The following is a 21,051-nucleotide window of genomic DNA, read 5'->3' on the forward strand; positions in this document are numbered from 1 at the left end:
GTGCTCAGAGATCGTGACTGTGTCTGTGTCTTTCTGACCATCCCCAGCTGTGCCCGCCAAGTTCACAAAGAGCCTGAGAAAGGAAGAGGTCACAGAAGGGGCCACAGCAAAGCTACACTGTGAGTTAAGCAAGGCATCCTCTGTGGAGTGGAGGAAGGGGTCCGCGACCCTCAGAGCTGGGGACAGAGTCAGCCTGAGGCAGGACGGAAACATGTGTGAGCTGGAGATCCGTGGTCTGGCCATGGAGGATGCTGGGGAGTACTCATGTGTGTGCGGGCAGGAGAGGACAACGGCCATGCTGACTGTCAGGGGTAAAGATCATGTGTGGCCACGTGGGCCAGTGTCTTGGTGTCTGCATGTTGTCCATTATTGCCACCTTCTCCCTGTCAGACTGTGGGCATCTGTGTGTCTCCAGCTGTGTCCCCCTGGGAACTCCAAGCCTCCATCTCCTTGTCAAGTATTTGTTCTGGTATCTGTGTCCAGGCTTGTGTTTGCCTCTCCTGGACTGTTTCCTCACCCACTCTGTGCTCCATTCACTCATTTGTGTTGTGTCCCTGGGCAGTTTGTGTGGTGCTTGTGGGTGTCTCGTCCTGGACATAGAGTCCCCAAGAGAGCCTGGAGTCCTCCTTGGCTCTCCCCAGCCCTGCCCGCCAAGTTCACAAAGATCCTGAGGAAGGAAGAGGCCACCTAAGGGGCTACAGCCATTATGCACTGTGAGCTGAGTAAGGCGGTCCCCGTGGAGTGGAGGAAGGGGCCCAAGACCCTCAGAGCGAGGGACAGAGTGAGCCTGAGACAGGATGGGATGGTGTGTGAGCTGGAGATCTGTGACCTGGCCTTAGCAGACACCGGGGAGTACTTGTGTGTGTGTGGACAGGAAAGAATTTCAGCCACACTGACTGTCAGGGGTAAAAACCATTTGTGACCATGTGGACCAGTGGCTCGATGTGGGCACATTGTCACCATATCACCATCTTCTGTGTAGGACTCGTGGGCATTTGTCTCTATTCAACTGTGGTTTCAGGGTCTCCTGGATCCTTATTGTTATCCAGCACATGTCCTGCTGTTGGTGTCAGTCCTTGTGCCCCTTGTTTCTGCAAGGCCATTTGCCCCCTCCTGTTGGTGCATGTGTATCTCATAAGCCCCATGGCCCTCTGCAGTTGTGGGATCCTTGTGTGGGTACCATCTTGGACACAAGTGCCCAGAGAGCCTACTGAGCTCCCTGCTTCTTGGCTGTTTCCCAACCATGCTGGCCAGAGTCATAAAAAGTATGAGGCCTGAGGAGCCACAGAAGAGGCCACAGCCACATTGTGCACAGGCTGGGCTGAGGGAAACCACAACACACAGCACATTTAGCACACCTAGCATTTAGCCCATGCCCAGTTGGATTTGTGTGTTACCTTCGCTGTTCATGTCATGTCTTGTCTAAGTGCTCAGACAGTGATCATGTCTGTGTCTTTCTGACCATCCTCAGGCCTGCCTGTCAAGTTCACAAAGAGCCTGAAGAAGGAAGAGGCCACGGAAGGGGCCACAGCAAAGCTGTGCTGTGAGTTAAGCAAGGTGGCCCCCGTGGAGTGGAGGAAGGGGTCTGAGACCCTCAGAGCTGGGGACAGAGTCAGCCTGAGGCAGGAAGGAAACGTGTGTGAGCTGGAGATCCGTGGTCTGGCTGTGGTGGATGCCGGGGAGTACTCATGTGTGTGCGGGCAGGAGAGGACATCAGCCACGCTGACTGTCAAGGGTAAAGATCATGTGTGGCCACGTGGGCCAATGTCTTGGTGTTGCATATTGTTGCTATGTCATCACCATCTCCCTGTCAGACTCCGTGGACATATGTGTGTCTCCAGCTGTGTCCACCTGGGAACTCCCAGCCTCCATCTCCTTGTCAAGTATTTGTTCTGGTGTCTGTGTCCAGGCTTGTGTTTGCCTTTCCTGGACTGTTTCCTCACCCACTCTGTGCTCCATTCACTCTCTTGCTTTGGCTCTGGGCAGTTTGTGTGGTGCTTGTGGGTGTCTCGTCCTGGACATAGAGTCCTCGAGACAGCCTGGAGTCCTCCTGATCCTTGGCTCTCCCCAGCCCTGCCCGCCAAGTTCACAAAGAGCCTGAGGAAGGAAGAGGCCATGGAAGGGGCGATGGCCACGCTGCGCTGTGAGCTGAGCAGGGCAGTCCCCGTGGAGTGGAAGAAGGGGTCTGAGACCCTCAGAGCTGGGGACAGAGTGAGCCTGAGACAGGATGGGACGGTGTGTGAGCTGGAGATCCGCGACCTGGCCGTGGCAGATGCCGGGGAGTACTCGTGTGTGTGCGGGCAGGAGAGAACGTCAGCCACGGTGACCGTCAGGGGTAAAGACTGTGTGTGGCCAAGCAGAGATGTGATCTAGTGTCCAAGTGACTCGTGATGTCCGTGTGCACTCATTCCATGTTCATGTTCTTTGTCTCCCACATTCTCTGATGTCACCCTCCACTGGTACTTCGTGAAATGTCTCCCCTTCCCTGGGTGGTTGTATGAACCAAGAGAAGCCAGCATCCAAGCCACTTTTGACCTCTCAGTCCCTGGTAGTTCTGTTGTCCTGTGGGAGTCTGTCTTGTCCTCTGTGCTACTGTGTCCTGCCCTCAACAATTCTCCATTCTGTGTCCGACTCTCCAGCCGTGCTAGCCAGAGTCATACAAAGTATGAGGCTTGATGAACCATCAAAGAGGCCACGGCCATGCTGTATATAAGCCAGTCTGAGGGAAGCCACAACCCATAGTGTGTGCTTGGCACACCCAGCAAGCACATGGTGCATGTCTAGTTTGGTTTGTGTCTTTTCTCTGCTGTTAGTGTCTTGTCTCATCCATGTGTTCAGACACTGTGATTGTGTCTGTGTCTTTCTGACCATCCCCAGCCATGCCTGCCAAGTTCACAAAGAGCCTGAGAAAGGAAGAGGCCACGGAAGGGGCCACAGCAAAGCTGTGCTGTGAGTTAAGCAAGGTGGCCCCCGTGGAGTGGAGGAAGGGGTCTGAGACCCTCAGAGCTGGGGACAGAGTCAGCCTGAGGCAGGAAGGAAACGTGTGTGAGCTGGAGATCCGTGGTCTGGCTGTGGTGGATGCCGGGGAGTACTCATGTGTGTGCGGGCAGGAGAGGACATCAGCCACGCTGACTGTCAAGGGTAAAGATCATGTGTGGCCACGTGGGCCAATGTCTTGGTGTTGCATATTGTTGCTATGTCATCACCATCTCCCTGTCAGACTCCGTGGACATATGTGTGTCTCCAGCTGTGTCCACCTGGGAACTCCCAGCCTCCATCTCCTTGTCAAGTATTTGTTCTGGTGTCTGTGTCCAGGCTTGTGTTTGCCTTTCCTGGACTGTTTCCTCACCCACTCTGTGCTCCATTCACTCTCTTGCTTTGGCTCTGGGCAGTTTGTGTGGTGCTTGTGGGTGTCTCGTCCTGGACATAGAGTCCTCGAGACAGCCTGGAGTCCTCCTGATCCTTGGCTCTCCCCAGCCCTGCCCGCCAAGTTCACAAAGAGCCTGAGGAAGGAAGAGGCCATGGAAGGGGCGATGGCCACGCTGCGCTGTGAGCTGAGCAGGGCAGTCCCCGTGGAGTGGAAGAAGGGGTCTGAGACCCTCAGAGCTGGGGACAGAGTGAGCCTGAGACAGGATGGGACGGTGTGTGAGCTGGAGATCCGCGACCTGGCCGTGGCAGATGCCGGGGAGTACTCGTGTGTGTGCGGGCAGGAGAGAACGTCAGCCACGGTGACCGTCAGGGGTAAAGACTGTGTGTGGCCAAGCAGAGATGTGATCTAGTGTCCAAGTGACTCGTGATGTCCGTGTGCACTCATTCCATGTTCATGTTCTTTGTCTCCCACATTCTCTGATGTCACCCTCCACTGGTACTTCGTGAAATGTCTCCCCTTCCCTGGGTGGTTGTATGAACCAAGAGAAGCCAGCATCCAAGCCACTTTTGACCTCTCAGTCCCTGGTAGTTCTGTTGTCCTGTGGGAGTCTGTCTTGTCCTCTGTGCTACTGTGTCCTGCCCTCAACAATTCTCCATTCTGTGTCCGACTCTCCAGCCGTGCTAGCCAGAGTCATACAAAGTATGAGGCTTGATGAACCATCAAAGAGGCCACGGCCATGCTGTATATAAGCCAGTCTGAGGGAAGCCACAACCCATAGTGTGTGCTTGGCACACCCAGCAAGCACATGGTGCATGTCTAGTTTGGTTTGTGTCTTTTCTCTGCTGTTAGTGTCTTGTCTCATCCATGTGTTCAGACACTGTGATTGTGTCTGTGTCTTTCTGACCATCCCCAGCCATGCCTGCCAAGTTCACAAAGAGCCTGAGAAAGGAAGAGGCCACGGAAGGGGCCACGGCAAAGCTACACTGTGAGTTAAGCAAGGCATCCCCTGTGGAGTGGAGAAAGGGGTCCAAGACCCTCAGAGCTGGGGACAGAATCAGCCTGAGGCAGGACGGACACATGTGTGAGCTGGAGATCTGTGGTGTGGCCATGGAGGATGCCGGGGAGTACTCGTGTGTGTGCGGGAAGGAGAGGACATCGGCCATGCTGACTGTCAAGGGTAAAGATCATGTGTGGCCACGTGGGCCAATGTCTTGGTGTCTGCATGTTGTCCATTATCACCACCTTCTCCCTGTCAGACTCTTTGAGCATCTGTGTGTCTCCAGCTGTGTCCACCTGGGAACTCCCAGCCTCCATCTCCTTGTCAAGTATTTGTTCTGGTGTCTGTGTCCAGGCTTGTGTTTGCCTTTCCTGGACTGTTTCCTCACCCACTCTGTGCTCCATTCACTCTCTTGCTTTGGCTCTGGGCAGTTTGTGTGGTGCTTGTGGGTGTCTCGTCCTGGACATAGAGTCCTCGAGACAGCCTGGAGTCCTCCTGATCCTTGGCTCTCCCCAGCCCTGCCCGCCAAGTTCACAAAGAGCCTGAGGAAGGAAGAGGCCATGGAAGGGGCGATGGCCACGCTGCGCTGTGAGCTGAGCAGGGCAGTCCCTGTGGAGTGGAAGAAGGGGTCTGAGACCCTCAGAGCCGGGGACAGAGTGAGCCTGAGACAGGATGGGACGGTGTGTGAGCTGGAGATCCGCGACCTGGCCGTGGCAGATGCCGGGGAGTACTCGTGTGTGTGCGGGCAGGAGAGAACGTCAGCCATGGTGACCGTCAGGGGTAAAGACTGTGTGTGGCCAAGCAGAGCTGTGATCTAGTGTCCAAGTGACTCGTGATGTCTGTGTGCACTCATTCCATGTTCACGTTCTTTGTCTCCCACATTCTCTGATGTCACCCTCCACTGGTACTTCGTGAAATGTCTCCCCTTCCCTGGGTGGTTGTATGAACCAAGAGAAGCCAGCATCCAAGCCACTTTTGACCTCTCAGTCCCTGGTAGTTCTGTTGTCCTGTGGGAGTCTGTCTTGTCCTCTGTGCTGCTGTGTCCTGCCCTCAACAATTCTCCATTCTGTGTCCGACTCTCCTGCCATGCTGCCAGAGTCATACAAAGTATGAGGCTTGATGAACCATCAAAGAGGCCATGGCCACGCTGTATATAAGCCAGTCTGAGGGAAGCCACTACCCACAGTGTGTGCTTGGCACACCCAGCAAGCACATGGTGCATGTCTAGTTTGGTTTGTGTCTTTTCTGTGCTGTTAGTGTCTTGTCTTATCCATGTGTTCAGAGACTGTGATTGTGTCTGTGTCTTTCTGACCATCCCCAGCCATGCCTGCCAAGTTCACAAAGAGCCTGAGGAATAAAGAGGCCACAGAAGGGGCCACAGCCATGCTGCATTGTGAGCTGAGCAAGGCGGTCCCTGTGGAGTGGATGAAGGGCTCTGAGACCCTCAGAGCTGGGGCCAGAGTCAGCCTGAGGCAGGATGGGACAGCATGTGAGCTGGAGATCCGTGACCTGGCTGTGGAGGATGCCGGGGAGTACTCGTGTGTGTGTGGGCAGGAAAGGACATCAGCCACTTTGACCATTCAGGGTAAAGACCGTGTGTGGCCAAGCGGAACTGTGATCCAGTGTCCAGCTTACTTTGCGATGTCCATGTGCTCTCAATCCCTGTTCACATTCTTTTTCACAATTTCTGGGGTCACCCTATACCCATTACTCCGTGGTATATCTCCCCTTCCTGGGTTGTTGTGTGAACCATGAGAAGCCAGAATCCCAGCCACATATACCCCTTGGTCACATCTCATCCTGTTGTCCTGTGGGAGTCTGTGTTGTCCTCTGTGGTATCGTGTCCTGCCCTCAACAATGCTCCATTTTGTGTCTGACTCCCCAGCTGGGCTAGACAGAGTCATACAAAGTATGAGGCTAGAGGAGCCACCAAAGAGGCCATGGCAATGGCCTTTACATAAGCCAGTCTGAGGGAAGCCACAACCCACAAGCTACAACCCACAAGCACACCCAGCATGTGGCCCACATCGAGTTTTGTTTGTATGTTTCTCTGTGCTGTTCATGTCCTGTCTCGTCTAAGTGGTCAGAGACTATGATTGTTTCTGTGTCTTTCTGACCATCCCCAGCTGTGCCCGCCAAGTTCACAAAGAGCCTGAGGAAGGAAGAGGCCACAGAAGGGGCCACAGCCAAGCTGTGCTGCAACCTGAGCAAGGTGGCCCCTGTGGAGTGGAGAAAGGGGTCCAAGACCCTCAGAGCTGGGGACAGAGTCAGCCTGAGGCAGGATAGGACTGTGTGTGAGCTGGAGATCAGTGGTCTGGCCATGGAGGATGCCGGGGAGTACTCGTGTGTGTGCGGGAAGGAGAGGACATCGGCCATGCTGACTGTCAAGGGTAAAGATCATGTGTGGCCACGTGGGCCAATGTCTTGGTGTCTGCATGTTGTCCATTATCACCACCTTCTCCCTGTCAGACTCTTTGAGCATCTGTGTGTCTCCGGCTGAGTCCACCTGGGAACTCCCAGCCTCCATCTCCTTGTCAAGTATTTGTTCTGGTGTCTGTGTCCAGGCTTGTGTTTGCCTTTCCTGGACTGTTTCCTCACCCACTCTGTGCTCCATTCACTCATTCTTGCTGCGGCCCTGGGCAGTTTGTGTGGTGCTTGTGGGTGTCTCGTCCTGGACATAGAGTCCTCGAGACAGCCTGGAGTTCTCCTGATCCTTGGCTCTCCCCAGCCCTGCCCACCAAGTTCACAAAGAGCCTGAGGAAGGAAGAGGCCATGGAAGGGGCTACGGCCACACTGCGCTGTGAGCTGAGCAAGGCGGTCCCCGTGGAGTGGAAGAAGGGGTCTGAGACCCTCAGAGCCGGGGACAGAGTGAGCCTGAGACAGGATGGGACGGTGTGTGAGCTGGAGATCCGCGACCTGGCCGTGGCAGATGCCGGGGAGTACTCGTGTGTGTGCGGGCAGGAGAGAACGTCAGCCACGGTGACCGTCAGGGGTAAAGACTGTGTGTGGCCAAGCAGAGATGTGATCTAGTGTCCAAGTGACTCGTGATGTCCATGTGCACTCATTCCATGTTCACGTTCTTTGTCTCCCACATTCTCTGATGTCACCCTCCACTGGTACTTCGTGAAATGTCTCCCCTTCCCTGGGTGGTTGTATGAACCAAGAGAAGCCAGCATCCAAGCCACTTTTGACCTCTCAGTCCCTGGTAGTTCTGTTGTCCTGTGGGAGTCTGTCTTGTCCTCTGTGCTACTGTGTCCTGCCCTCAACAATTCTCCATTCTGTGTCCGACTCTCCAGCCATGCTAGCCAGAGTCATACAAAGTATGAGGCTTGATGAACCATCAAAGAGGCCATGGCCACGCTGTATATAAGCCGGTCTGAGGGAAGCCACAACCCACAGTGTGTGCTCTGCACATCCAGCACATGGCCCATGTCCAGTTTGGTTTGTGTCTTTTCTGTGCTGTTAGTGTCTTTTCTCATCCATGTGTTCAGAGACTGTGATTGTGTCTGTGTCTTTCTGACCATCTCCAGCCGTGCCTGCCAAGTTCACAAAGAGACTGAGAAAGGAAGAGGCCACGGAAGGGGCCACGGCAAAGCTACACTGTGAGTTAAGCAAGGCATCCCCTGTGGAGTGGAGGAAGGGCTCTGACACCCTCAGAGCTGGGGACAGAATCAGCCTGAGGCAGGACGGACACATGTGTGAGCTGGAGATCTGTGACGTTGTCATGGAGGACGCCGGGGAGTACTCGTGTGTGTGCGGGAAGGAGAGGACATCGGCCATGCTGACTGTCAAGGGTAAAGATCATGTGTGGCCACGTGGGCCAATGTCTTGGTGTCTGCATGTTGTCCATTATCACCACCTTCTCCCTGTCAGACTCTGTGAGCATCTGTGTCTCTCCAGCTGTGTCCACCTGGGAACTCCCAGCCTCCATCTCCTTGTCAAGTATTTGTTCTGGTGTCTGTGTCCAGGCTTGTGTTTGCCTTTCCTGGACTGTTTCCTCACTGACTCTGTGCTCCATTCACTCTCTTGCTTTGGCTCTGGGCAGTTTGTGTGGTGCTTGTGGGTGTCTCGTCCTGGACATAGAGTCCTCGAGACAGCCTGGAGTCCTCCTGATCCTTGGCTCTCCCCAGCCCTGCCCGCCAAGTTCACAAAGAGCCTGAGGAAGGAAGAGGCCACAGAAGGGGCTACGGCCACACTGCGCTGTGAGCTGAGCAAGGCGGTCCCCGTGGAGTGGAAGAAGGGGTCTGAGACCCTCAGAGCCGGGGACAGAGTGAGCCTGAGACAGGATGGGACGGTGTGTGAGCTGGAGATCCGCGACCTGGCCGTGGCAGATGCCGGGGAGTACTCGTGTGTGTGCGGGCAGGAGAGAACGTCAGCCACGGTGACCGTCAGGGGTAAAGACTGTGTGTGGCCAAGCAGAGATGTGATCTAGTGTCCAAGTGACTCGTGATGTCCATGTGCACTCATTCCATGTTCACGTTCTTTGTCTCCCACATTCTCTGATGTCACCCTCCACTGGTACTTCGTGAAATGTCTCCCCTTCCCTGGGTGGTTGTATGAACCAAGAGAAGCCAGCATCCAAGCCACTTTTGACCTCTCAGTCCCTGGTAGTTCTGTTGTCCTGTGGGAGTCTGTCTTGTCCTCTGTGCTACTGTGTCCTGCCCTCAACAATTCTCCATTCTGTGTCCGACTCTCCAGCCATGCTAGCCAGAGTCATACAAAGTATGAGGCTTGATGAACCATCAAAGAGGCCATGGCCACGCTGTATATAAGCCGGTCTGAGGGAAGCCACAACCCACAGTGTGTGCTCTGCACATCCAGCACATGGCCCATGTCCAGTTTGGTTTGTGTCTTTTCTGTGCTGTTAGTGTCTTTTCTCATCCATGTGTTCAGAGACTGTGATTGTGTCTGTGTCTTTCTGACCATCTCCAGCCGTGCCTGCCAAGTTCACAAAGAGACTGAGAAAGGAAGAGGCCACGGAAGGGGCCACGGCAAAGCTACACTGTGAGTTAAGCAAGGCATCCCCTGTGGAGTGGAGGAAGGGCTCTGACACCCTCAGAGCTGGGGACAGAATCAGCCTGAGGCAGGACGGACACATGTGTGAGCTGGAGATCTGTGACGTTGTCATGGAGGACGCCGGGGAGTACTCGTGTGTGTGCGGGAAGGAGAGGACATCGGCCATGCTGACTGTCAAGGGTAAAGATCATGTGTGGCCACGTGGGCCAATGTCTTGGTGTCTGCATGTTGTCCATTATCACCACCTTCTCCCTGTCAGACTCTGTGAGCATCTGTGTCTCTCCAGCTGTGTCCACCTGGGAACTCCCAGCCTCCATCTCCTTGTCAAGTATTTGTTCTGGTGTCTGTGTCCAGGCTTGTGTTTGCCTTTCCTGGACTGTTTCCTCACTGACTCTGTGCTCCATTCACTCTCTTGCTTTGGCTCTGGGCAGTTTGTGTGGTGCTTGTGGGTGTCTCGTCCTGGACATAGAGTCCTCGAGACAGCCTGGAGTCCTCCTGATCCTTGGCTCTCCCCAGCCCTGCCCGCCAAGTTCACAAAGAGCCTGAGGAAGGAAGAGGCCACAGAAGGGGCTACGGCCACACTGCGCTGTGAGCTTAGCAAGGCGGTCCCCGTGGAGTGGAAGAAGGGGTCTGAGACCCTCAGAGCCGGGGACAGAGTGAGCCTGAGACAGGATGGGACGGTGTGTGAGCTGGAGATCCGTGACCTGGCTGTGGCAGATGCTGGGGAGTACTCGTGTGTGTGCGGGCAGGAGAGAACGTCAGCCACGGTGACCGTCAGTGGTAAAGACTGTGTGTGGCCAGGTGGACTGCACGCATGCCTGTCCTTGTATATGTCTGTGTATAACCACTGTGTCGTGGGCTCTTACCTGCTCTGTGCCGTGTCCACTCACTTGGCCAGTCGTTTTAGTCTGCTCACTGACCCCATCCTCGTGGCCTCGCATGGTCATCCTGCTGGTGGGGTAGAATCTTCACCTGGTGTCCCCCTCCCACCTTACCCCAACCTGTCCAGCTTTCCTGCCCTCATTGGGCCTAGCTGGGTGTGGGTGCTCCCCTTTGGGCTGACTGTGTCTCCCCTCTGCACCGCTTCCCTGCAGCCCCACAGGTGGTATTCAGAGAGCCACTCAGGAGCGTGCAGGCTGAGGAGGGTGCCTCGGCCACACTGAGGTGTGAGCTTTCCCAGCCCAATGCTGCTGTGGTCTGGAGCAAGGGTGGCCTGGAGCTGCAGGCTGATGGGCGCTGGGAGCCTCGGCAGCGGGGCTACACTGCGGAGCTCGTGCTGTGGGACCTGCGCAGAGAGGACGCGGGCGAGTACACTTGTGCCTGTGGACCCCAAGCCACCAGTGCTGCCCTCACCGTTACAGGTGGGCCCCAAGGCAACACCTGTCCCAGGGGCAAGTCCCTTGTGCTTTGGGTTGGGCCTCTGGGATGCAGCGCCTCCCTGGGAGTCCCTTGGGGGATAGGAGCTTCTGTAGACATATCAGGCCTGGTGGGAGCCTCAGCCCCCATGATTCCTACCTTGGTAGCTGAGCCCCTGAGGTTACCCCTACCCCCTGCAGCCACACCCCTGTGATTCCCCCATGCACCCTTGTGGGAACCCTGGGTCTTGCCCTCACTTTCTCCCTAATCCCCACAGCTGTGCCCCTGTGGTCTCCCTGCACTCCACAGCTGCACTCCTGTGGTCTCTACCTGCACTCCCATAGCTGCACCCTCATGGTCCCCCTGCACCCCATAGTTGTTTCTGTGGTCTCCCTGCACTCCCATAGCTGCACCCTCATGATCCCCCTGCACCCCATAGCTGTACCCGTGGTCTCCCTGCACCCCATAGCTGCACCCTTGGTCCCCCTGCACTCCTATAGCTGCACTCTTGGTCCCCCTGCACCTCATAGGTGTACCCGTGGTCTCTCTGCACTCCCATAACTGCACCCCGTGTCTCTCCCTGCACTCCTATAACTGCACTCCCATGATCTCTCCCTGCACTCCCATAACTGCACCCCTGTGGTGTCTCCCTGCACTTCCATAGCTGCACCCCTGTGGTGTCTCCCTGCACTCCCATTGCTGCACTCCTGTGGTCTCCCTGCACTCCCATAGCTGCACCCCTGTGGTCTCCCTGCACTCCCATAGCTGCCCCTGCACCTGCCCTCACTGCACCTGCCCTCACGCTGCCCTGCTTCCCTGTAGCTGCACCAGTGCGCTTTCTCCGGGAGCTGCAGGCCCAGGAGGTGGATGAAGGTGCCACTGCCCACCTGCACTGTGAGCTGAGCCAAGAGGGTGCTAGCGTGGAGTGGCGCAAGGACTCCCTGCAGCTCTTCCCTTGTGCCAAGTACCAGATGGTGCAGGAGGGAAGGGCTGCCGAGCTGTGGGTACACCGCACTGAGCAGGAGGATGCTGGCCACTACACCTGTGACACGGGCCACGCACAGAGCACGGCCAGCCTCTCTGTCCGAGGTGAGCTGCCCAGCGGCTCCTGCCCTCCCTGGGGTCTCACCCCCACCCTGGGAGCAGTGGGCACTGTGCTCATCAGCCCTAAGCACCCCTCCCTGGCCCCCCAGCCCCTAGGCCCACATTCCAGATGGAGCTGCAGAGCATGGAGCAGGAGGCCGGCAATGTGGCCCGGCTACGCTGCCAGCTGAGTGAGGCAGAGCCTAGAGTCCCAGTGCAGTGGCTCAAGGAGGGTGTGGAGCTGCATGTGAGTCCCAAGTATGAGATACGGCGTGTGGGGACCATGTGCGAGCTGCTGATCCATGGGCTGGAGGCCAAGGACACGGGCGAGTACGTCTGCATGGCCGGTGGTCAGAAAACCATGGCTTCTGTCATGGTCAAAGGTGAGCCATCCATGCCACACCCACTGCCCCGGTAGCTGTCCTGGGGGAACACCTGGCCTGGCACCCACTAGGGCCAAGCACCCCTCTGGACGTGGCTCTGAGGCCTTTGCAGTTACAGGCTCTTCTCCTTTCTGCTCACTCTGGTGTGGGTGGCCCCAGCATGCAGAGGGACAGCATGTCCTGGGACTTCCTGATGGGCTTGCCTCCCTGCTGGGGTTGGCCACAGGGTGGGGGTGGACAGAGGCAGCCCCCCACCCCACAACCCCTCTGCTTCTTCTGAGTGCCCAGACTTAAGTGTCATGGAGACAAAGGTGGTGCATGGCAAATAGAGGCTGTGGCAGGGGGAGAGTGGGAGGATGTTCAAGAAGACTTGCTGGAGGAGGGGAGTGGGAGGTGGGCCTGGTGCACTGGTGTGGCTGGTAAAGGGACCCCATCGCCTACACCCCCCAGAGCCTGAGGTGACCATTGTGCGGGGGCTGGAGGATGCCGAGGTGCAGGTCGACGGGGAGGTGGAGTTCAGTTGTGAGGTGTCACGGGCTGGGGCCACGGCTGTGGAGTGGCACCTCCAGGGCCTGCCACTGCAGAACAACGAGGTGACAGAGCTGGCTGTGCGGGGTGGCCGCACCCACACGCTGCGGCTGAAGGGTGTGACCCCTGAGGATGCGGGCACCGTCTCCTTCCACGTGGGCGCCCACACATCCTCTGCCCAGCTCACTGTCCGAGGTAACGGGTGCCACACAAGCTCAAGCCCTCTGTATGCCAGAGACAAATGCCGGGGTCCCTGTCCCCGGGTCTGAGGGACGGGTGGGGAAGTGGCCCTGTGAAGGGTGACTTGGGGACAGTGGAGGTGTGATGGAGGGGTGCCCCACATGCTTGTGTTCAGGAAGTGGGATGGGGTGCTGGGAGGCACCCCTGACAGTCGGCAGTGGCATCCCGGATGCTGAGGCCCACGCTGTGTGTCCGCTGTGCAGTCCCTGATGTGAGCATCCTGGAGCCCCTGCAGGATGTACAGCTCAGTGAGGGCCAGGACGCCCACTTCCGGTGCCAGCTATCCAGGGCCTGCAGCCAGGAGGCCCGCTGGGCCCTGGGAGGGGTGCCCCTGCAGGCCAATGAGATGAATGACATCACCGTGGAGCATGGCACACTGCATCTGCTCACCCTGCACAAGGTGGCTTCTCTGGGTCCTGCCCCATTCATGGTGCTCCATGGGGAGTGGGGGGGGGATAGATTACCACTCCATTCAGACATGGCTGGGGGCCAGCTGGGGTGCTCCCTGGGGACTGGGGGGGGGGAGGCTCCTACTCCATTAAGACCTGGCTGGGAGCCAGCCACAGTGCTCCCTGGGGAGTGGGGAGGAAGGCTCCCACTCCATTAAGACCTGGCTGGGAGCCAGCTGGGGTGCTCTCTGGGTAATGGCCAGGGGGAGGTTCCCATCCATTCAGACCTGGTTGGGGGCCAGCCATGGTGCTTTCTGGGGAGTGGGGGGGAAGGCTCCCACTCCATTCGGACCTGTTTGGGGGCCAGCCATGGTGCTCCCTGGGGAGTGGAGGGGAGGTTCCCACTCCATTCGGACCTGGCTGGAGGCCTGCAGAGATGGAACAGACCCCCTCTCTCCTTCAGGTGACCCTGGAAGATGCGGGAACCATCAGCTTCCAAATGGGCTCATGTAGCTCAGAAGCCCAGCTGAAGGTCACAGGTGGGCAGCCCCCTCTCCTAACCAGCCCCTTGCTTGCGGATGTCTGTATTTCCTTAGTTGGGGAGCTGTTGGCAGTGGTGTGGCCAGAAGCCCATGCCTTCCAGAGGTGATCTTACCTTGGGATGGTGACTGTCCACCCCTTGATGGCTAAAGTCACACACCAGAAGGATAGTGTGTGTGGGATCCCAGTATTGGATTAGTGCTGTCCACAGGAGGGAGATGTGGGCCTGGGCCTTTGGGATTTCTCCCCTGTGAATGTCTACTCTTGTGGCACACGCCTGTGTGTGCCATGTAGATAATCATGTCTACATTGATACATGCCTGCACATCCACAGGTTTCCAAGTGACACATGTGGTTTTATACAACAGCATACAAGGTCCCAGGCATGTAGGGAGGACCTAAAGACCTTCAACTTGGGTTATACTTTGTCCCCAGAGCTGGTCATCTCTGAGTGCCTGACCCTGAGAGCTTCTCCTGTGCTGTCTTACTCCTGGTTGTCAAGCTGGCCCAATGCATCCATCATCCATCATTCATCTACATGTCCATCCACTACACGTTCACCACCCATGTTTTTGTCTATGTATCATCTGTTTACCTATATGCTTATCCATTCATCTACCATTCACCCACCTACTATCCATCCATCCATCCATCCATCCATCCATCCATCCTTCCATTTACCATCCATCTATCCATCTGTTGTCCATCTACTCTTCCATCCACCACCCATCCATCTGTCCAATCACCACCCACTTATATATTTGCTCATCTATCCATCTACCATCTATTCATCCATGATCCATCCATCCACCATCTATCATTCATCTACACATTCATCCATTACACATTCACCACCTTTTTGTCCATTTACCATCCGTTTATCTGCTCATCTACCCACCCAACATTTATGCATCCACCATTCATCCAACCATCCTTCATTCATCCATCTATCTACTGCTCATCTATCTGTCCACCATACGTCTGTTCATTTACTGTCCATCTGTTCATCCATTATCCATCCACTCATCCATCTACCACCTATCATCCATCTGTTCACTTACCATCCATCTGTTTACCCACCATCCATCCATGGACATCCATCCATCCACCTGGCATCAATCTACCCCACATGCCTCTACCTGGAGAGGGCCTGAAGCTGTGCCATCAGGGAGTCCCCAGTCTGCTGGTAGAGTTAGACATAGAGATGGAGTGTGTCCTGAGTCTCAGGTGCCCCACCAGCCCAGATCTTGAGAGGGTGGACAGACGCAGTCAGCTCTGTGAACTGGGGGGCTGAGAAAGGCACCAGAGTGCAGTGCCCTCCAGCTGAGTGATGGGAGAGGGGAAGTATCCTGGGTGTTGTGATCCAGGTGGGTCCAGGAAGGGCCTGTGTGTTCTTAAGAGTGGGTGTCTGTGAGGGGGCAGCGTGGGAGTGGATTGAGCCTTACAGGTCCCACTGAGGGCTGTGCCTTGGCCCCTCTTGGCCTGGTGTCCCCAGTTGAAGTGTGCTGACTGATGTAAAGATACCTGGCCATGGTCTTATGGGAGGGCCATGAGCATGGGGGTGGGGTACAAATGGGTGTCCTGGTAGGTGGTAAATGGACAAGCTTGGGAGCTCTGTTGGAGACGAGAATGGGGAGATGATGCAGTAGGGTGGGGACATGGTCAGGTGTGCACTTTTGGGAAAGGATAGGAGGGAAGGTGGGGGCTGGAATATCAATGGTGTACCCCGGGAAGGGTATGGGGGGTCTTCTGCAGGAGGGCCCAGCCATGGTGGGTACAGGGGTACACAGCAGGCATCGTCTGCATCTGGGAAGCCCCTGGGTTCAAGCCCCACTGTGTGACAGGGCAAGGGGCAGTTGCCATGCAACATTAGGGCCCGAGAATCTGAGGGCTGGAAGGACCTCGGGGCACGTCTGGGTAAATGGACCTCTGGGGACAGGAGAAACATCTACTTCCAAATGCCCAGGGATGGCGGTCTTACTTCCCAAGGGAGATCCCGCACTTTATGAGAGCAGGGGGCCCCATGACTTCTTCCCACCCCACACCCACCCCCCAAGGATTGAAGCCTTAGGGCTTGTCTGCTCTGCCTCCTGAAAAGGGCGTGGATGCAGGTGACCAGTCTCCTGTGGTGAAATAGGACATGTCCCAATGGGGGTGTTGGGTACAGGGGGGCTAAGCTGCCCTCCCATGGGCTTGCTGTGGGTGGTTTCTGTGTCTCATTCTGCAAGCAAGGTGGGTCAGCTGGCCTGGGTGGACCTCTTGTCTCAGCCCCAAGGCAGCCTCTGCAGACCCCAGGTTGGCTCCACAGACCCAGGGTGCCCAGACCCCCTCCTTTTGCCCTCTTGCACAGAGGCAGTACCACGCCTGGTACGTGGCTTGCAGAACGTGGACGTCTTTGCGGGGGAGGCGGCCACATTCTCCTGTGAGGTGTCCTGTGCGGGGGGGCCGGAGGCCCGCTGGTGGCTGGATGGCACCCTGCTGCAGGATGGTCCCCAGAGTGCTATCTCCGTGCGTGACGGGACCTTCCACTCCCTCACACTCTCGGGCCTGGGGGTTGCTGACTCAGGCACCATCACCTACCGTGCAGGGCCCCTGGTTTCCACGGCCAAGTTGTTGGTCAAAGGTATTGGCCAATGGGACCCTGCCCTGAGCTGACGCTTCTGTATCTGCTGACCCTGAACGCTTGCTGCGGGCTTCCAGGGTGCCGGGTCCAGGGCTGGCCCCAGGACTCGAGCTGGGCATCGCTCTGCGTGTGCCGTGGGCAGGCATGGTGGGAGGTCTGCTGTACCGATTTGTGGAGGAGGAGGCCAGGCTGGGGAGAGGTGAAGCCAACCCCATGCCCACCTCCCTGTGGGGCGCCAGGCCTGGCTTCCTGCCTGGTCACCATTCTGTGGCTGTCTATCCCTCAGGTGCTCTCCCAGAGGGCAGCTGGGGAGTGAGAGCCCCCTTCCTGGTCCTGGGCCTGGCCTGCTCTGTCCCTGCTCACCAATGCTTCCCTTGCTGTGGGCTCAGTTGGGGTCCTGTGACCATCTGGGAAAGATCCATCTTTGGGGAGGATGACAGTGGGGTGTCCGGTCCTCCAGGATGGCTGGCCAACAAGGCTTCACTCGGTGCTTCTGTGGAATAAGTGCAGACATTCGCCCATGTCCAAGGGGCAGATCAGTTATTGAGTAGGATTTCAGCAGGCTGAGACGGGACAGGGACCCCGAGGTTGGCGAGGCCCCTGGGGGTGCCATGGGCCCAGCAGAGTTCATAGACCCTGAGCAGGGGTGTTGTGTCCCTGCTGAGGCAAAGCATGCCCTGGACCAGGGCTGGGGAGGGAGGCAGAGGGTTCAGGAAGGGCCCAGCCCTGACAGAGGCCAAGCCTCCAGTGCCATCTACCCCAGGGAGGGCACAGCTTCCCCCATGAGGAGGGCCCTGGGCTGCCGCGATGGGTTCTCCTCCTGCCGCAGCCCCCCACCCCCACCGCTTGCTTGCTGCTGAGCTGCTGAGAGCAGAGGGCGGGTGGGGTGCAGCCACGCTGCACCAGCTGACACATGACCGGGGTGTCGGCCGACAGATCCCACGGTGGAGGTGGTCAGTGCCATGCAGGACCTGGCCGTGGAGGAGGGCGGCCCAGCCGAGCTCCTCTGCCAGTACTCGAGGCCTGTGCAGGCCACGTGGAAGATGGACGAGCAAGAGGTGTGCGCTGACGGGCGCCGTGTCATCATAGAGCAGGACTGGACCGTGGCCAGGCTGTCGTTCAGGCCGGCCTTGCCCTGCGACAGTGGCATCTATTCTTGTGAGGCTGCGGGCACCCGTGTGGTGGCCCTGCTGCAGGTGCAAGGTGAGGCCTTGCACGGCTCCAGCGTGGTTGGGGCCATCCTTCCTGGTGCAGAGGCGGGTGTGACAGTCAGCATTATGTGGCCGTGCTGGAAAGACAGGGCCCCAACAGGCAGGCCTCTGCTCTTCCTGGAGCTGCCTGATGGGACAGGAGGGAGGTACTGGGCTGCATGCCCTGAGTCCCTGATCTTAGGTGGGGCACTGGAGCCCTGTGTCCCTGTCTGCACACAGCAAGGATACCCTTGTGTCCCAGGGGGACACAGCAAGGTCCCCCTGTGGGGGACCAGGGGTGGGGGGGGGCAGTTGACTGCAGCCCCCAGGGGAGGGACATCATTTGGCCGCTGCCAGTTCCTGGTTGGGAAGATCGGAACACTGCCCAGTGAGGAGTGATCTGGAGGCGGTAGTGAGAGGGCCATCCAAGCCAGGACAAGCAGGTCCTGGTTCTGTAAACAGTGATGTTTTTAAAACACCTTTTTCTGGTCCCGGGAGGCACAGCTCGGAATAGACAGCAATCTCTCCCTCCAGGGGGCTGTCCCTCTGGGAGCTGAAGTTAGACATGACAGCAGCTATGGGGAGGGGCTGCCCTTTGAGCCCAGACCTGAGGGAGGCGGGGGGTGCAGCTGAGGCATGAGACCCTCTGGGATGGGTAGTGTACAGTGGAGCCCAGAGAGGCAGAAAGGGCAGGGGCTCACTGCTGCTTTGACATCTGGGATGTCTAACCCCCATTGGTGCTGTTGATTCTGATGTGGGCAGGAAAGGAGCTGGGATGTGGGGAAGTCTGGTCTGTGGTATGAGGAGCCCGGGAGTGGGATGGTGGCCAGAAGAGGGACATGGGTGGGTCCTGTGGGGATGTCTGCTTTGAGATGCCCTACCCCATTCACTCCCTGGGGCTTCGTGTCCAGAGCAGATGCCCCTACCTGCAGGGCATGTGTACTCTGTGGATAAGCTGGGATTGAGCACTAGGGCTGTGAATAGGTTCTAGTTGGGTATGTATCCCAGAGAGCAGTTGGGGCTGTGGTTGCCCCATCCCCCATTGCCCAGGTCAGGCTCTGTAGCGGCTTCCTGAAGTCATGTGGGTCAAGGTCACACCCTTCCCAGCATCCAGACCAGCCCTGGGTCACCTGGTTCTCCTTTCCTGCCTCACATGTGCCCTGCCCAGCTCAGTCATGCCCAGCCTGAGATTCTTCCTCCTCCAGGAAGTTGCTCAGACTTCCCACTGGCATCACTGTACAGGCGGTGTATCATGGGAATGGGCCGTGGCAGGTGGTAAGCCTGGGCTGCTGTTGGGGCCAGGCAAGCCCAGTCCTGAGCTCATGGCTTAACACATCAAACACACATCCACCTATTAAGTCTGGTGTACTGTGCGAACGAGAGAGCTGGAGAGGGGTGGGGAAGTAGGGCAGGGGTCTCTCTGGTCCCTGTAGTGAGGGGAGCAGCCCAGCATGTCTGATAGTGCTGGATGAGGATTGGGAAGAAAGGGGGCCATTTTCAGAGTCCCACACTGCAACCTGGGCAGGGGCATATAACTCTTGCTGGGGGCAGGGTTTGAGCCTGGCTGTGGGCTGGTCAGCTTTGGGAATACCTGTGAGGCTTCTCACCTGTCTGGTATGGAGAAGCATCCCCTCCCTGACCACCAGCCAAGGCAGGCTACCAGCGTGGTGACGGTATGGGAGTGGGCAGGGCCTCAAGAGGCCCCCGTGGTGGCCCCATGTGGACACCGTGCACTGCCCTCCACTGGGCCACATGCTGGTCAGCCCTTAAGCCCTTCTAATGGGGGTGGGCTCTTTCACGTAACTCTGCAGGGGGCCCTGGGGCAGAGGGCCCCAGCGCACCCTGAGCCGCCGCCTTCCCTGCAGCCAAGAACACAGTGGTGCGCGGCCTGGAGAACGTGGACGCACTCGAAGGCGGCGAGGCGCTGTTCGAGTGCCAGCTGTCCCGCCCCGAGGTGGCCGCCCACACCTGGTTGCTGGACGACGAGCCTGTGCGAACCTCCGAGAACGCGGAGGTGGTCTACTTCGAGAACGGCCTGCGGCACCTGCTGCTGCTCAAAAACCTGCGGCCGCAGGACAGCTGCCGGGTGACCTTCCTGGCAGGGGACGTGGTGACGTCCGCGTTCCTCACAGTCAGAGGTTAGGGGTGCGGGGCGGGGCTGAGGCCTCGCGGGGGGGGGGGGCGTGTATCTGGAGACCCCTCCCACCGGCTGCCGCTCAGCGGGTGTGTGGGGTCTCTTGAGACCCCTCCCACCGCATCCTCGCTGTGGAGGTACAGGGCTGGGGGCTGAGGACGTTGGCGGTGGAGGGGGGGCGTCGGTCTTTTGAGACCCTTCCTGCCAGATGCCGGACTTCCTTCTCTGCCAGGAGCAGGGGGGCGGGGCTGGCGGGACCTGGTGGCCGGGAGGTTTCCCAGCCCTGCCTCCAGGCCGGCACGCTCACCGCATACCCCGGACCCCGCAGGCTGGCGCCTGGAGGTACTGGAGTCCCCGCAGGACGCGGCCGTGCGAGCCGGTGGGCAGGTCCGCTTCAGCTGCACGCTCAGTGAGGCGGTGCCGGTGGGCGAGGCGACGTGGTACATCAACGGGGCCGCCGTGCAGCCGGACGACTGCAACTGGACGGTCACCGCCGACGGCAGCCACCACACCCTGCAGCTGCGCAGTGCCCAGCCACAGCACGCTGGCGAGGTCACCTTCGCCGCCCGCGACGCTGTGGCCTCCGCGCGGCTCACCGTACTAGGTGGGTGGTTTGGGCCGCCTGCGGGCAGGCAGGTTGCGACCAGGGTTCTGCTGTTCCAGCCCCAGAGGCTGCCATCCAGGTAGGCTCAGGGTACACTGTCTTCCTGGCTCTGAAGCGCACGACCTTTGTGCTCTCAGACGGTCGGGGCCACCAAGTACAGGGGCTCGTGGGCCAGTGCCCACTTCTCACCCCAGGATCAGAAACCAGGCAGGCAGGCCTGGGCACCCGCGGGCGCGGACGGGGAGCCTCCACTGACCAGCTCCGTCCCCGCAGGCCTCCCAGACCCTCCAGAGGACGCAGAGGTGGTGGCGCGCAGCGGCCGTTCAGTAACGCTGTCCTGGGTGGCGCCTGCAAGCGACGGTGGAGGCGGTCTCTGCGGCTATAGGGTGGAGATGAAGGCGGCGGCCACAGGCGAGTGGCGGCTGTGCCATGAGCTGGTGCCTGGGCCTGAGTGCGTGGTGGACGGCCTGGCCCCCGGGGAGACCTACCGCTTCCGCGTGGCAGCAGTGGGCCCAGCGGGGGCTGGGGAGCCCGTGCACCTGCCGCAGACAGTGAAGCTCGGTGAGTGGCTGGCCTTCCTAAGGTGGGTGGTGGTAGT

At 58.3% G+C, this 21,051-nt stretch overlaps 1 protein-coding gene across 48 annotated transcripts in view; it reads left to right on the forward strand.

Annotated features, from left to right (window-relative positions):
- Positions 1–21,051, forward strand: part of OBSCN (obscurin, cytoskeletal calmodulin and titin-interacting RhoGEF) — a 198,606-nt gene that overhangs the window by 128,331 nt on the left and 49,224 nt on the right. For 17 of the 48 annotated variants that reach the window (XR_009264959.1, XM_058740572.1, XM_058740603.1 and 14 more), the window contains 25 exons: positions 48–311; positions 1,472–1,735; positions 2,072–2,335; positions 2,878–3,141; positions 3,478–3,741; positions 4,284–4,547; positions 4,884–5,147; positions 5,689–5,952; positions 6,494–6,757; positions 7,096–7,359; positions 7,898–8,161; positions 8,498–8,761; positions 9,300–9,563; positions 9,900–10,163; positions 10,478–10,744; positions 11,562–11,828; positions 11,933–12,205; positions 12,656–12,928; positions 13,177–13,373; positions 13,826–13,901; positions 16,253–16,525; positions 17,462–17,728; positions 19,581–19,853; positions 20,178–20,453; positions 20,727–21,014. Coding sequence is in view for 47 of the 48 variants with exons in the window: in XM_058740572.1 (XP_058596555.1) it covers positions 48–311; positions 1,472–1,735; positions 2,072–2,335; positions 2,878–3,141; positions 3,478–3,741; positions 4,284–4,547; positions 4,884–5,147; positions 5,689–5,952; positions 6,494–6,757; positions 7,096–7,359; positions 7,898–8,161; positions 8,498–8,761; positions 9,300–9,563; positions 9,900–10,163; positions 10,478–10,744; positions 11,562–11,828; positions 11,933–12,205; positions 12,656–12,928; positions 13,177–13,373; positions 13,826–13,901; positions 16,253–16,525; positions 17,462–17,728; positions 19,581–19,853; positions 20,178–20,453; positions 20,727–21,014 (6,426 nt within the window). In the remaining variant the exon portion in view is untranslated. The remainder of the gene's footprint in view (positions 1–47; positions 312–1,471; positions 1,736–2,071; positions 2,336–2,877; positions 3,142–3,477; positions 3,742–4,283; positions 4,548–4,883; positions 5,148–5,688; positions 5,953–6,493; positions 6,758–7,095; positions 7,360–7,897; positions 8,162–8,497; positions 8,762–9,299; positions 9,564–9,899; positions 10,164–10,477; positions 10,745–11,561; positions 11,829–11,932; positions 12,206–12,655; positions 12,929–13,176; positions 13,374–13,825; positions 13,902–16,252; positions 16,526–17,461; positions 17,729–19,580; positions 19,854–20,177; positions 20,454–20,726; positions 21,015–21,051) is intronic. The other 31 variants (XM_058740620.1, XM_058740576.1, XM_058740631.1 and 28 more) reach the window with 24 other exon arrangements.

Source organism: Neofelis nebulosa, chromosome 1 (assembly GCF_028018385.1).
Source record: "Neofelis nebulosa isolate mNeoNeb1 chromosome 1, mNeoNeb1.pri, whole genome shotgun sequence".
NCBI lineage: Eukaryota > Metazoa > Chordata > Mammalia > Carnivora > Felidae > Neofelis > Neofelis nebulosa.